Raw genomic sequence first — 15,378 nt, 5'->3', positions numbered from 1 at the left:
AAAGGATATAAACGTTAGCTCGACATGGTACAGCAAATCTTGATGCATGATATTTACTTCTTTGGGAAGTAAAGCAGTCTGCTTCAGGCTCGGTGGTTTGTTTATAGCCTCTCTCTGTCACTTCAGCAGTAGCAGCTGACACTGAGCAGTTCCAGTGCCATAGAATAGCTGCTGTGAAGCTAAAGTTTCTTGCATGCCTCCTCCAGCAGAGATCTTATGGTTCCCTGGCATGAGTGTTTATGGTGAGTCATTCAGCTTTCCTGGAATGTGTTCTGGGTCCTGTCAAGCCGTTCCGAAACCAGAAAGCATCATCCTTCCTTTTCAGTCCAGTCAGGAAAACTGCACACTGAACACGGACCTGGGAGGTCGCCCTGTGTTGTGAAAGGAGCGTAGGGTCCCAGACTCTGTGCTCAGGCACACCCAGGTGCTCAAGCAAACTCACAGGACAGTGGTAGTTCACGTTTTCAAGAGAAATTCAGCAATATCTGTTAGATCGTGTGAGAACTCCTGGTTCTAGCTTGTTTGGTTTCAGTATTTTGTTGATATCCATGGTAGTTTAAGATGTGTCCATGAATTATCTGATATTCCTCCCTTCCCGGGTGGATCCTGATTCCCCTCCTCTTAGGTACAGGCCGACTGAGCTTGTAAATAATAACGTGTTACTTCAGAGACTTCTTCCTTGCCCTGCCTTGTGGATTGCGCACTTTGGGACAGGTTAGCTGATGTGTCATGAGGACACTCAGATGGCCTTGTGGCCTCCTGCTAACAGCTGAGATCTGCCCCCGACCCTGAGATTATCTTAGAGCTTCAAGTGATCTGTTTTATCTGTGGTCATGTCCCCTTACTCCATCCTAACATGGCTTTTGTGTTTTTCCCTCTAATCTCTGGTTATGCTAAGATCCTGCTTTCTGTTCGAGTATACCAGAACTGGAATTGCTGGGTCACATAGAATTTCTATTTTTGAGAAGCTGTTTTCCATAGGGTCTGCACCATTTTGCATGTTCCCCAGCAGTGCACTAGGGTTCCAGTTTCACCACATACTCACTCGTACTGGTTGTTTACTGTGGTTTGGTTTGTTTTGCTAGAGGTTTGAGGTGCTCTAATGTTGAATCTATAAAGATTTAGGTCTGTCACCATATTCAGAAAGCTGTTGACCATCATTTCTTAAATCCTTCTCTTCGTTGGTCTCTTCTTTCCTTCCGAGACCCCAGCCACACACATACTGGACCCTTTGTTCCGATCCAGCAGGTCTGTTTGGGTGTGTCTGAGGCTTTTTTGTTTCTGTTTTTCCTCCTGACCTTTTTTTTTTTTTTTTTTTTGGTCTCTTCTTCAGATAGGATAAATTCTATTAATCTATCTTCAAGTTTATTGACTTTTTGCACTTGAGCCTGCTCTTGAGCCCACTGAGTAAGTTTTTATTCCATATATTGTATTTTTCATTTCTATAATTTGTGTTTGTTCTTTGTTACAGTTTATATGCTGAGCATTTTTGTCTTTTAATTTCAGGTGTGTTTTCCTTTACCTTCTGGAGCATAGTTATATTCAATGTTTTCGGTTCTTTGATAAGTTCAATATCTGGGTCATCTTGAAGTTAGCATAGTTTGGTTGTCCTTTCCCTTGAAAAATGGTCATATTTTCCAGATTTTTTCCGTAACAGATGATTTTAGATTGTGTCCTGGACATTGCCATTATGCTGAGTCGACTCTGGTCCTGTGTGCCATTCTCTGGAAAATGCTGAATCCCTTTAGGTGCAAATCACAGGTTCTGTTTCACCTTCTGTGGATAGTGGTTCAAATATCACTTAAGTTTTTTGTTTTTTTTTTATGGCAGTTTTATTTATTTTTGGCTGTCCTGGGTCTTCGTTGCTGTGTGGGCTTTTCTCTAGCTGTGGTGAAAGGGGGCCAGTCTCTAGTCTTCTAGTCTCTAGAAGCCACTTCTTGTTGCAGAGCTCGGGCTCTAGGGCACACGGCCTCAGCAGTTTCAGCACATGGGCTCAGGAGTTGTGGCTCCCAGGCTCCAGAGCACAGGCTCAATAGTTGTGACACACAGGCTCAGTTGCTCCATGGTATGTGGGACCTTCTGGGACCAGGGATCGAACCTGTGTCTCCTGCATTGGCAGGCAGATTCTTTACCACTGAGCCACCAGGGAAGCCCCCTCACTTCGATTTTTAAAGCTGGGCTAGGACTGTTCCATCCATCAACGGTTCAGAGGCAAGGCTGAGGCCTGTGTGGCTTCGTACACAGAATTAGAAAATGTCCTTCTCTCTTTTCTCTGGAATTCTCCCCTTACCCTTCACTGCTCTTTAGGCCTCATCTTCTGGTTCATCTGGCCAGAAAGATGGTGTTCTTATTGGAATTTTAGGCATCCTTATGGTCAGGACAGCAGTGTTCCTCCTGGACAGATCTGCCCTCAGGGCAAAGCCATAAAGAGGAAAAAAATACTCAAGAATCTGATACAGTGCGATTGCTTCTTCAAGGGGTGCCTCCCAGAGCAATTCAGGTGCTTTTGTTGACTCGGAATCCTCTAGTAGTTGCTTTTGGCCCTCTGTTGACAGTTTTTAGTTGTAATCAGTTAAAATAGTTTGGGTTGTCACACTCCCATAACAGAACTAGACCCTCTGTTGTTTTTTGACACTGGGATTATTTAGAAGTACGATATGGGGTTTATTTTTATTTCTAAGAAGTTATATTTAAGGGTACATCCTTAAACCAACCAAAGAGGATGTTTTCACTGATGAAAGACGCAATCTGTGGGGATGGTCTAGTGGTTAGGCCTTGGTGCTTTCGCTGCTGGGCCCCTAGTTGGCGAACAAAGACCCCACAAGTCCTGAAGCACAGAACAACAACAAAAAGTATAGTCTCTAATGATTTTGAAATTTTACAAGTGAAAAACTTATGTAAGGTAGATAAAAAATAGTTGGAAACTAGAGGACAAACCAGAGTCATAGTAGGAGATTCAGAACACCTTTCTCAGGTTTGCTTTGTTTTACTATATTTATTTGCTGTGTTGGCTCTTAGTTGTATGATGAAAAACATGGCAATGGGCTTAGTTGCTCCTTGGCATATGGGGTCTTTGTTCCCCAACCAGGGATCGAACCTGTGTCCCCTACTTTGGCATGCGGATTCCTATCCAGTGTGCCACCAGAGAAGTCCTCTTTCTGAGTTTTCACAGATTGCGGATTTAAGTAACAAAGTTAATTTTCTCAGTATGCTTCATTTAATGGTTGGTTAATTGTAAAAGGATGAGTTTATTCCCATTCTTTCCAAATGTTTTGCAAAACCATTTATTTAAAGTCAGTCAAACACACAAACAAAAAAACTAGGTCACATAGAAAATTCTAAGTTATCCAAAGCATGACTGCACGCATCTTGGACCACAGTGAAGTTGAAAGGTTGGGTGTGACTTTTCATCCTCACAGTCATGGATTTTTACCAGCTTGTGTCCTGGGCCTGGTGAAGGGGTGATGGCTTCTAGCAGCAGATACCACAGGCAGGATGAATGCCAGCTGGTTTCACTTCTCAGAGTCTACTCCTTTTAAAAGTAGTTTCTGGTTTATTGGGTCATCTGACTTTTATGGCCACTTGCTTAATAGATTGGGGGCAGGTAGACTGCCATCATTTGCCAGAAGATACACAGAAGCACAGATGGGCACAATAAAGGACAGGAAAGGTATGGACCTAACAGAAGCAGAAGATATTAAGAAGAGTTGGCAAGAATACACAGAAGAACTATACAACAGATATCCTCATGACCCAGATAACCACGATGGTGTGATCACTCACCTAGAGCCAGACATCCTGGAATGCAAAGTCAAGTGGGCCTGAGGAAGCATCACTACGAACAAAGCTAGTGGAGGTGATGTAATTCCAGTTGAGCTATTTCAAATCCTAAAAGATAATGCTGTGAAAGTGCTGCACTCAATATGCCAGCAAATTTGGAAAACTCAGCAGTGGCCACAAGACTGGAAAAAAGGTCAGTTTTCATTCCAATCCCAAAGAAAGGCAACACCAAAGAATGTTCAAACTACTGCACAATTGCACTCTTCTTACACACTAGCAAAGTAATGCTCAAAATTCTCCAAGCCAGGCTTCAACAGTACGTGAACCGTGAACTTTCAGATGTTCAAGCTGGATTTAGAAGAGGCAGAGGAACCAGAAATCAAATTGCCAACATCCATTGGATCATGGAAAAAGCAAGAGAGTTCCAGAAAAACATTTACTTCTGCTTTATTGACTATGCTAAAGCCTTTGACTGTGTGGATCACAACAAACTGTGGAAAATTCTTCAAGAGATGGGAGCACCAGACCACCTGACCTGCCTCCTGAGAAATCTGTATGCAGGTCAGGAAGCAACAGTTAGAACTGGACATGGAACAACAGACTGGTTCCAATCGGGAAAGGGGTACGTCAAGGCTGCATATTGTCACCCTGCTTATTTAACTTATATGCAGAATACATCATACAAAATGCTGGGCTGGATGAAGCACAAGCTGAAATCAAGATTGCTGGGAGGAGTATCAGTCACCTCAGATATGCAGATGACACCACCCTTATGGCAGAAAGTGAAGAAAAACTAAAGAGCCTCTTGATGAAATTGAAAGAGGAGAGTGAAAAAGTTGGCTTAAAACTCAACATTCAGAAAACTAGGATCATGGCATCCAGTCCCATCATTTCATGGCAAAGAGATGTGGAAACAATGAAAACAGGGACAGGCTTTATTTTGGGGGCTCCAAAATCAATGCAGTTGATGACTGCAGCCATGAAATTAAAATACGGTTGCTCCCTGGAAGGAAAGCTATGATCAACCTAGACAGCATATTAAAAATCAGAGACATTACTTTGCCAACAAAGGTCCATCTAGTCAAGGCTATGGTTTTTCCAATAGTCATGTATGGCTGTGAGAGTTGAACTATGAAGAAAGCTGAGCACCGAAGAACTGATGCTTTGGAACTGTGGTGTTGGAGAAGACTCTTGAGAGTCCCTTGGACTGCAAGGAGATCCAACCAGTCCATCCTAAAGGAAATCAGTCCTGAATATTCATTGGAAGGACTGATGCTGATGCTGAAACTGCAATACTTTGGCCACCTAATGCGAAGAACTGACTCATTGGAAAAGACTCTGATGCTGGGAAAGATTGAAGGCGGGAGGAAAAGGGGATGACAGAGGATGAGATGGTTGGATGGCATCACTGACTCAACGGACACGAATTTGCGTAAGCTCTGGGAATTGGTGATGGACAGGGAGGCCTGGCGTGCTGCAGTCTCTGGGGTCGCAGAGTCAGACACGACTGAGCGACTGAACTGACTGACACAGAAGCACCTAACCTCCTCCTGATGCATTGTTCTCTGCCCACTGCTTAGTATGAGACTCAGAGTGGATCACTTCTCAGTTTATTGTTTGGAGATTAAGGGATGAATCACGGCAGGAGTGGGAAAGTTTGGTAATCACTTGAATCTTATTTGAAGATTTTTATTCAAATCTTTATTTGAAATTTTGAGGGTTATAGGGCATCTCTGCTGATGTCATTTTTTAGAAACTGTTTTTAAAAACTGTTCAGATTTGGGTTTATTCATCATACGAGTTCGTTGGTTTGGACAATTTGGGTAGGGTTATTAAAGGAAACCAAGTGAAATTTTAAAATAAAATTAAAGAAACCACCACAGAGAAGATGTTTGACAGTGGTGGTGTTGTGATGCCCTCATTGTTAGGAATAAGTTATCTTCCCAACATAAGGCTGAATGAACCGAGTTGTGGTATATGGACAGACCTCGGAGAGATTTTGGGTTCAATTCCAGTCCACAGCCGTAAAGAGCAAAACTCGTAATAGTGTGACATGTGAATTTTTTGTTTTCCCAGTACATATGAATGTTATGCTTACACTATATTGCAGCCTATTAAGTGTGTATTTTGTAACACAGGGTTGCTCAGTTCAGTTCAGTTCAGTTGCTCAGTCGTGTCCGACTCTGCGATCCCATGAATCGCAGCACGCCAGGCCTCCCTGTCCATCACCAATTCCCGGAGTTGACTCAGACTCACGTCCGTCGAGTCAGTGATGCCATCCAGCCATCTCATCCTCTGTCGTCCCCTTCTCCTCCTGCCCCCAATCCCTCCCAGCATCAGAGTCTTTTCCAATGAGTCAACTCTTTGCATGAGGTGGCCAAAGTACTGCAGTTTCAGCTTCAGCATCATTCCTTCCAAAGAAATCCCAGGGCTGATCTCCTCCAGAATGGACTGGTTGGATCTCCTTGTAGTCCAAGGGACTCTCAAGAGCCTTCTCCAACACCACAGTTCAAAAGCATCAATTCTTCGTCGCTCAGCCTTCTTCACAATCCAACTCTCACATCCATATAGGGTTGCTATAACCCTTCAATTTGTGGAGAAAAAACACAATACCTGTAAAGTGCAGTGAAGTGAAAGGTTTGCCTGGACAGATGTGGTACAGAGGCCCAGAAAAAGAATGTAAACTCTTTGTCATATATTTAAAATATTTTCCTCCAGCTTATTTGACTTACATCTTTAATAGGTTCATTTCCCCCATGTACTGCCCCTTGCAAAACTTTTAACACTTTTCTGGAATCAGATGGTACCCAGAATGCTTAATTACCCTTTTTAATGGCTGTGTGGTATTTCTTTGAGCTGGGTCTACCACAGTTTTCTCTGTAGCCTTAGCTTTTAGGGGTCCTCGGGAGGGCCTGACTATGTCATCTGTGTTTTGTCTTCAAAGTTTTTATGCTTTCTTTCTTTAACCAGATGCTAACCCTGAGGTGACAATGACAATGCTTCGCTGGATCTATACGGATGAGTTGGAGTTCAAAGAAGACGATGTGTTCCTGACTGAGCTGATGAAACTAGCTAATCGGTTTCAGCTACAGCTCCTTAGGGAGAGGCAAGTCACAGCAGATACAGTCAAGCACCTCAGATGGTGGTGGCTGAGCTTTAATTATGCCAAGCTCTGGGAAAACAGCTGCTTCTGCTAATGTAAATAACTTTTGCAAGGTGTTCTTTTAAAGGCAATAGTGGGGAGAGAATTTTGTCTCCCTTGCTTTTTGTTGTCTTGTAAGCTAAATTTTGCTGACGCTTTTGGGTCTTCTCTCTTCTTTCACTGATTTACTACCTGTGATTACATAGATGTGTGAACTGATGAAGCGAATGTGAAATAATATAATCCAGTGTTCAACCCCTCAACTTTCCCTCCTATATCATTTCCTTTCACTTCTACTTTCTGCCTGCTTGGAAGTTCTTCTCACCTTGGAAGAAGGTCATATTCTCTTGTTAGAAACACATTAATGACTAAATTAGTACATGAGAATCTGTCTCAGTAAATTTCATAGTGTTTCTGAGATCTCACTTCATTCATTACTGCTTTTTAGGTTCCAAGGAGACAGCTTGCTGTGTTTTTTATATTGCACTTTCTCTGTTGCTCTCCTAACTTGGTCTTTATAAACTACAGAACACAGCGAGAACAGTGTTCACCAGGTGATAGCAGACAAAATGCTCTTATTTTTTGTTGGTGATTTAGCCCTTGGAAGTCAGCTTGTTAGAAGGAGTGCTTTTTACATCACTTAGTGCTCTTTTGTTTCTGTGTGTGGAGGAATGGCGTTTCTCCTAGGGGGGTGGAGGGATAGCATTCCCTCTGTTGTGTTGCCCTCAGCATCAAGAGGGCTTCCCAGGTGGTTCAGTGGTAAAGAATCCACCTGCCAATCAGGAGACTCAGGTTTGATCCTTGGGTCTAGAAGATCCCCTGGAGAAGGAAATAGCAACCCACTCCAGTATTCTTGCCTGGGAAATCCCATGGACAGAGAAACTGGCGGGCTACAGTCCATGGGGTCGCAAAGAGTCAGACATGACGTAGCAACTAAATAGCCACAGCAGCAGAGTCAAGAGAGACCTGGCTACCTAGAGCCGCTTGTTCTGTTTTCATTGAGGCTGGCTGTTTCCCCTGAGATAGCCCACTGTGCCCCACATGAGTCAGTACACAGGATACTCCTAATTATCTGTGATTGATGTGGGCTTGAGGGCATATTAATACCTAAATCCAATAACCTAAAAACCAAACCAGGTCTAGGATTTGTAGATACGTATAGTCTTAGGTTAGCCAGGATAGCTTTACTGTAAAGGTCTTTCTTTGGGTGAGTTTTTGAATCATCTCAGAGTGAAATCAGAGCATGATTTTAATTAGATTGAATGTGATTGATATCTGCACTGCCTCCCCCGCCCCGCCCCGATTTCCTGAGCTTTCTCAGATTGATTTTCTTGCTTATAAATTGAATCGCTTTGATAAAAGTGCCCTGCAGTTCAGAGTAGTTTAGAGAGCTGTAATCTGTGTAATGGATTCTTTAATTAAAGTGTTTATTGTTTATTAACTGATTAGGCTTCATAACTATCAACATTACCAGATGCTCAGTGTTTTATTATTGGATGTGGGTTTATCTGTCAAGGCTTTGTTAAGAGACCCAGCCATGGAGTCAAATGTCGGCTTTTGAACGAGCACAGAGTGCCCACTGCTGTTGGCAGAAGGAATTACACATTTGAAATAGTAAGTGAAAGGGCTCTGACACATGGATGTGTGCAGTTAAATGTGAAGCAGGTGTTGCTGGTGTTTATATCATGTAGGGATCTTGGTTTGGGAATGCGGTCACCAGGTTGATGAAAAGGAAGTTTTGGGTGTAAGCATTATCAGGAAAATACTCTTAAAAAAGAGATAATTAATAGTGTATGCTAACAACTGACAGTTTAATTTTTTTTTCTCCTGATTATTAGCTACATGTTCAGTGTGTGGTATTTAGGAAGTATAGAATTATACAAATAACAAAAGTAAATCATCTGTGATTTAACTACCGTTAACCTTTTATTGTTTATCCTTTCAGCAATTTTTCTGCCTTATATTCAGAGGCACAGATGACACAAAACTGGACAGGAGTTTGTGGGCCGCTTACTCATACACTCGACTTTAAGAATGAGGTGCACTGTGTTGTGCATCTGTATTTTTTTATACTCTAAAATGAAAACCATGTATTAACAGCAACAAAAATCCCTTTAGAGAAAAGTCAGTGTGCCTTGCTGCTTTTCAAAGAGAAGATGTGAACTGAGAATCTGAATTTTTAAATATGATTACATCTTCTTCAGTTGTTTAAGTCATGCCAGTGACTATTTATAAGCTATCCACATTGTGAATGGCACTCTGGGGATCCCAGAGTTTAGTGAAAATGAAGTGTTGCCAGTTGTAACAAAACATCTGTCCTCATGAAGCATCCAGTGTCTTGGTGCAGCGTCTCTTGGTGGTAGTAAGGAAGAGAATGGCATTTTCACACTCAGCATTTGTCTGTAAAAATGCTTTGTGAGGTGCTCTGCATATGAGTCAGTACTCCCTGAGATCACACCACGTTTTAGGACATTAGGATATTTGTCAGTGTAAAAGTGGTAAAAGTTTCACGTATCCGAAAAGAGGACATTTCTCCTGGAATGCTCTGATTTCACAGCCAGGATCAGAATGACTGCATCAGCCATTGCAGCCAGCATGCTAGAGTTTGGGGAGACTAGTGTGCAGACAGCAGAGGCCCCGAGAAGTAGAGCATCCTTGCTCGTTATTGTAGTGACTTACTTAGATATGGTGCCAGTTTGATTTAAAAGTGCCCTGGGGAGGTGCTTTACACCAAGCTATGTTGCTTAAAAACAGAGTACATAAGCACAGGTCTTGGAATTGAATGAGTGTGTGCATTTACTGCTAGGTGGAGAAATGGCTGCAAGGTTATTCTTGCTCCTGGCTGAAGTCTCATTTGTGAGGTTTAGAAAATGTGTTCCTCCTCCTTCTCAGGTCTTTCTCGTGACTTTCCTCCTTTCTTCCCCCATCTTCCCCTGTCCTCTGGATATTCAAACCTTACCTGTTAAAGTTGGGAGTTATCTGTTAGCCAGTTATTCTTATTTATAGTAGGACTGAATCTCTTTTATATTAGTTATTAAATTATGCATCTTCCTTGAGGAAGACCTCAACTAGTAAGCGAGCATACCTCAGACTGTGCAAATTGTACATGGTTTTCCTTTATCTTGAAAAACACTCATAGATCCTCTGAACCTCTGAAAGAGAGCATTATCCTTATTTCACAGAGGAGAGGGGGGCACAGGGAGCCTGTGTAGTTGGGCCCCTCAAATGCAGTGGACCTCAGCTTTGGTCTTTCTTACTTACCTGATGATTCACTTTGTGTCCATCACTACCTTCCCTTGTGAAGAGAACTTGGTTTTGTGGGCACTGTGAGACAGAGGCAGCAGTGGGGTGTCGGGGTATTCCCTGAGACCACATGAGGCCTCTTGACTTGTAGGGAGATGTGCAGGCAAGGGAGGTGGGAGGACGACTATGTCACCGCCTCCTTCCTCCCAGGCCCGGTGCTGTGGAGGCTCACCAAGGTTTTTGGGAATCCTAGGGTAGTGGAAACTTGGGGCTTCCCTGTTCTGCATCTTGTAGTCTAGGATGTGTGCCTGCTTTGTGGTACTAGAGACCTACGTGCAGCCGTGTCTTCCCTGACCTAGTTGGGGCTCTCTTAGTAATGATTCTCAGAATCTTGTTATTATTGTTACTGGTACCAGGCTCTGTGGGACACCATTGTAGCCAATTCTTCTCTATCTTGGTGTTCTGTAGTTTGTCTCTTAACTCAGTTGTTTCTGTACATGATAGATTTTTAAAGTGAGCTTTCTAAAGTCAGCTTTATTGAGTTATGATTCACATACCATATAGATCACCATATGGGAAGACTTTTAAGGAGGTTTTCATTTTGAGGCATGGAGCCTCATATTTGAAGCTATTTCTAAGCCACACTTGTGGCATGATAGAGTTGTGCTAGTGGGAACTGCAAGTGTGTCCCATACAATTAAATACTGAAGGACTGAATTTGATGCATTTCATGTTTGACATTCCTCGCCTGTGTGTATGATCAGTGAGTTTCATGTGGTTACTTTGAAGGCAGTTGGGGTGCTATGCTTAACATGTTTATTTAAAGATTATTTGGATTCTGACCAGAATGAGCAATACAGTAATGAAATTCTGGTACTTAGAGTAATTCAGCTACAGTTTATTCATAGCTGCATTGCTTAAACCTTACACTTTGTTGTTATTGGACATGGCCAGCCAGTACACAGATTGTTGCTTTGGTTTGTTCATTTATGAATGTGTTGATTCTAACAATCCTGTTGATCACTGATACTCTCTTGTAGATGTGAGAAGGGTGTGATGTCTCTGGTGAACGTCAGGAACTGTATTCGCTTCTATCAGACTGCAGAGGAGCTGAATGCCAGCACATTGATGAACTACTGTGCAGAAATTATTGCAAGTCACTGGGTGAGTGTGAGGCTGAGGAGTGTGGGGGAAAAAGTGCCTTTGCTGGAAGTCAGGAGACCAGGGCGTGGGACCTGGTTCCACAGCAAGTTACCTCTCTGGCCCCTTGTTGCCTTTTATAACAAAATTGAAGGCTAAGTAGTTGCGTTAGATGATCTGTGAGATTCTTTTTGGCTCTAAAAGCCTCCTAGTTCTGATTTCGGAGTTGAGGGGCAGAAGTTAGCCCAGGCCAAGAAGCAGGCTTGGAACGAAGGGACACACGCCTCCCTCGTCCTCCATCTGCAGGAGCCGTGGCCGAGCCTCACAAGCAGTTGCTGCTGTGGGGCCAGCAGGCCTGTGTGCTCAGCAGCGCCCCCTCTGGGCTTTCTCTGCCTTCTTGGTGTCTGGAGGGCATTGTTAAATTAGATCTGCTCCCTTAGGTAGCTTTCATCATAAAGAAGAGGTTTTGCAGTTCTTGGTTGTCTGTTGTGCATCCTTTAAGAAAATCATGGCTAGTGCTGTTTTATAACCTAGTTTCTGCAAATTGTTTGGTATTCAGAAACACTATGAGAAAAAGTGTCTTAACTGGATTTTGAAGAATTGAAACAGGAACCTTTCTGCTAAAATAGGTAGAGATTTAGAGATCTGCAACAGTAGAAACTGATAATTGTGGAAGTTCTGATTAATTCTGTTACCGTCTTTGTGGGGCTGAGGGGGAAGGATCTGCTCTCACGTAGAGGGCTCCCTGTGGCTGTGTCCTGTGGGGTGTCAGTGTCGCTCACGCTGCTGTGGTGAAGAGTCCACGCCTGGGAGTGGGGGTGGGGGATGGGGAATGGGGTGGGCTCTTGGCTCCAGATCCCCGCTCAGCTGTTCACTCTCTGTGTGAACCTGGGCAAGTTAATCAGCCTCTTTTTGCTTTACTTTCATCATCTGGGAATGGGGTACCTAATAAGAGTACCTACCTCAGGGTTTTTGTGAGAATTCAATGAGTTGGGAAATGTTAAAGTAGGGCCAGACACTTTCCAAGTGCTTCCTAAGAAATGTACGTAGTCATTATTGTTGATACGTTGAATCTGTTCTGCTTTTCACTGTCTTTTTAATCCACAGGATGACTTACGGAAAGAGGACTTCAGCAGCATGAGTGCTCAGTTGTTATACAAAATGATCAAGTCCAAGACCGAGTACCCATTACATAAAGCTATCAAAGTAGAGAGAGAAGACGTGGTCTTTCTTTATCTAATTGAAATGGACTCACAGGTACTCTGCCTTTTCCCCAAACTGCACTGTACCTGTTCTTCTCTATAATGCTTCTCACTTCCTCTGAGCCATTCCTGGTCTTTTATGCACATGTTTCTACCAGTGGTTTGTTCGAAGCCACCTGAGCTTTTCCCCTCATACTTAACATTCTTCCACCCTCTGTCCATCACCCACTTCCAAAGATACTTCCACATTTTTAGGTTGTCATTTCAGCAGTACTTAACTTTCAGGTACTGATACCTGTTTTAGTTTCTCTTTTGCCGCTGTTAGAAATTACCACAAAAATAAATAAACACACACACACACAAATTACCACCAACTGGAATTTCCCTGGTGGCCAAGTGACTTAAGATTCTGCTCCCAATGGGGCTTGGGTTCGATCTCTGGTCAGGGAATTAGATCCCACATGCCAAACTAAGAGTCTGCATGCCACAACTGAAGATCCTGTGTACCACAACTAAGACACAGAGCAGCCAAATGAATAAATAAATATTTTTGGAAAATTTACTGCAAACCCAGTGGCTTAGAGCAATGCAAATTTATTATCTTGTGGTTTTATAGGTTGGAAGTCCGGTTGTTGGCAGGCTGTGTTCCTTTCTGGTGGCTCTAGGGAAGCGTGCTTGCTTGGGTTGTTGGCAGAACTCAGTTTCTGGTAACTGTAGGACCAGCATGCACATTTTCTTCCTGGCTGCAAGCTGAGTCAGGGCCATTCTCAGCTTCCAGCGGCCAGCACGTTCCTTCACCCAGGGCCCCTTTCCTCCCTCTTGAAAACCAACATGTCGGATCTGGTCTTTCTCATGTCACATCTGTCTGATCTACTCTTCTGCTTCCCTCTTTCGCTTTTAAGGACTCACGTGAGTAGATAGATTGGGCCCTCCTTGCAGGTCTGGGGTCCTCTCCCCATTACAGGGTTGTCAACCTTAATCGTGTGCAGAGAGCCTTTCATTATGTGAGGTGACATAGTCACGGGTTCTAGGGATTAGGACATGGACATATTTGGAAACGGTCCTTCTGCTTACTGCACTGCCTTAGGGGAAATGGAGCTGCTCTAAACAGGTGTCTGTCGTGTGTTTTATCCTGGGTATCCAGAATCAGGGGAGACCTTAAACTGCCAGGAGGAATGAGGTAGTTAAGCCGCAGTCTTTCATGAAGATGCGAGCTGGGCCCCATCAGGCTGTCTGACCCTCCATCCTGGCACTTGTGTTCCTGCAGCATCATCTGCATGTCCCTCTTGTGTCATCTTCCATGGTGTTTGCACCTGCTCTGTGATCCCTGCTAGTCCTGGGCTCCCGGAAAGGCATGTGCCCTGAGGAGGCCCAAGAGAAGTTTGTGAATTCAGTTGAATTTGGAGAGTAAGCTGTAGTAAGTTATAGGACTAAAATCTGATATTGTATGAGATGATACTGATGAATCAAGGCCCGAGATTCAGTTGTCTTCTCTACTGACTGTGTGCTGATGTAGGAATTTCTCTATGCAGCTCCCCGGGAAACTGAATGAGTTGGATCATAACGGAGACCTTGCATTAGATCTAGCCCTTTCCCGACGTCTGGAGAGTATCGCCACCACGCTGGTTAATCACAAAGCTGACGTGGACATGGTGGACAAGAACGGCTGGAGCTTGTTGCATAAAGGAATCCAAAGAGGTAGGAAGAAGTGTATTTTATGTTTTTCTCTGCGGGCAGTTTTACTTTTAGCCAAGTAAGTTTCAAAGACTCTCTGACCCTGTTCCATAGACTCTCAAAGCCTTCTCGAGTCTGTACTTAGCAGGCAGCAAACAGAATTTGTGATCAGTGGGTCACAGGAGAGACTGAAGAGCTGTTGCCTCATGCCTTGTTGGTTAGGCTCTTCAGAGTGTCATTAGGACCCCCAGAAGAAGATTAGAGAGATGGTACTTACAGAAAAAAAGCATCTTTTACTTGTAAGCAGTCAATGTGTTACTTGCTCGTCCAATATACTACTTTCTTCAGAAATTGTGCCAGGAAGACTTTACTGGTATCAGTTACTGCAGAGAAGGAAAGTTCCAGGAACACGAATATTAAAACCTATTCTAGGATTCAGAATATTCACTTCTACAAACTGGATTTCTCATCTAGCATGGCAAAGTGATAACATTTCATTTTGTTCTAGGAAAGTTATTTGAAATTATAGATCTTTTTGAGTACATTGTCATTAATAGTGGGAAGTTATATAAGTGGCAGAATTACAATCAAAGCATTTTCATCTTACTGAATTAAAGGGGGAAAAGTACCAGTCTTTCCCATGGCCTTAATTCTTAAGTCCCAAATGGATCCTGCCTGACTCTATTTTGCAGTAGTCTTTTTCTTTTTTTTGGCCCTGCTACACAGCATGTGGAATCTTGGTTCCCCAACCAGGGATCAAACTCACAGCCCTTGCATTGGCAGCACAGAGTCTTACCACTGGACTGCCCGGGAAGCCCCTGCCGGAGTCATTTTTTTGGACAGAAAGTAAGAAGCCATATAGGGGTAGAGTTCCAATATGGCCTGAAAGCTGTCAGATGACTCAGAGCCTTCATTTTATAGAGGGATGGATGACTTGATTGAAGTACTTGGCCATGGCCACATTTTGTTTACATGTGGACATCAAAATCAGGACACACTGGTTTCTCCACATCTTAATAATGTGTATTTAACCTTCCAGTTGTGCATTACTATTGTGTTATTATCTCTGCTGAGCTTTTGCTGTTCACAAGTTGCTCCTAGCTGGTGGGGGTGTTGTTATTTCAAATATGGTCCTGTTGCAGCTGTGGCTTTGCCCTTTTTGGGCAAGTTTTAATATAAATCTCCCTCTGAGTCATG

General features: G+C 43.2%; 1 protein-coding gene across 2 annotated transcripts in view; it reads left to right on the top strand.

Moving 5' to 3' along the window:
* ANKFY1 (ankyrin repeat and FYVE domain containing 1) overlaps positions 1 to 15,378 on the top strand; it is a 69,457-nt gene that overhangs the window by 24,305 nt on the left and 29,774 nt on the right. Inside the window, exons 4-7 of one of the 2 annotated variants that reach the window (XM_024980714.2) lie at positions 6,751 to 6,886; positions 11,206 to 11,329; positions 12,413 to 12,562; positions 14,040 to 14,205. In XM_024980714.2, coding sequence (XP_024836482.1) covers positions 6,751 to 6,886; positions 11,206 to 11,329; positions 12,413 to 12,562; positions 14,040 to 14,205 — 576 coding nt within the window. The other variant, XM_024980715.2, reaches the window with a different exon arrangement.

This window comes from Bos taurus, chromosome 19 (assembly GCF_002263795.3).
Source record: "Bos taurus isolate L1 Dominette 01449 registration number 42190680 breed Hereford chromosome 19, ARS-UCD2.0, whole genome shotgun sequence".
NCBI classification, from domain to species: Eukaryota; Metazoa; Chordata; class Mammalia; order Artiodactyla; family Bovidae; genus Bos; species Bos taurus.
This window is presented reverse-complemented; position numbering and strand designations above follow the sequence as displayed.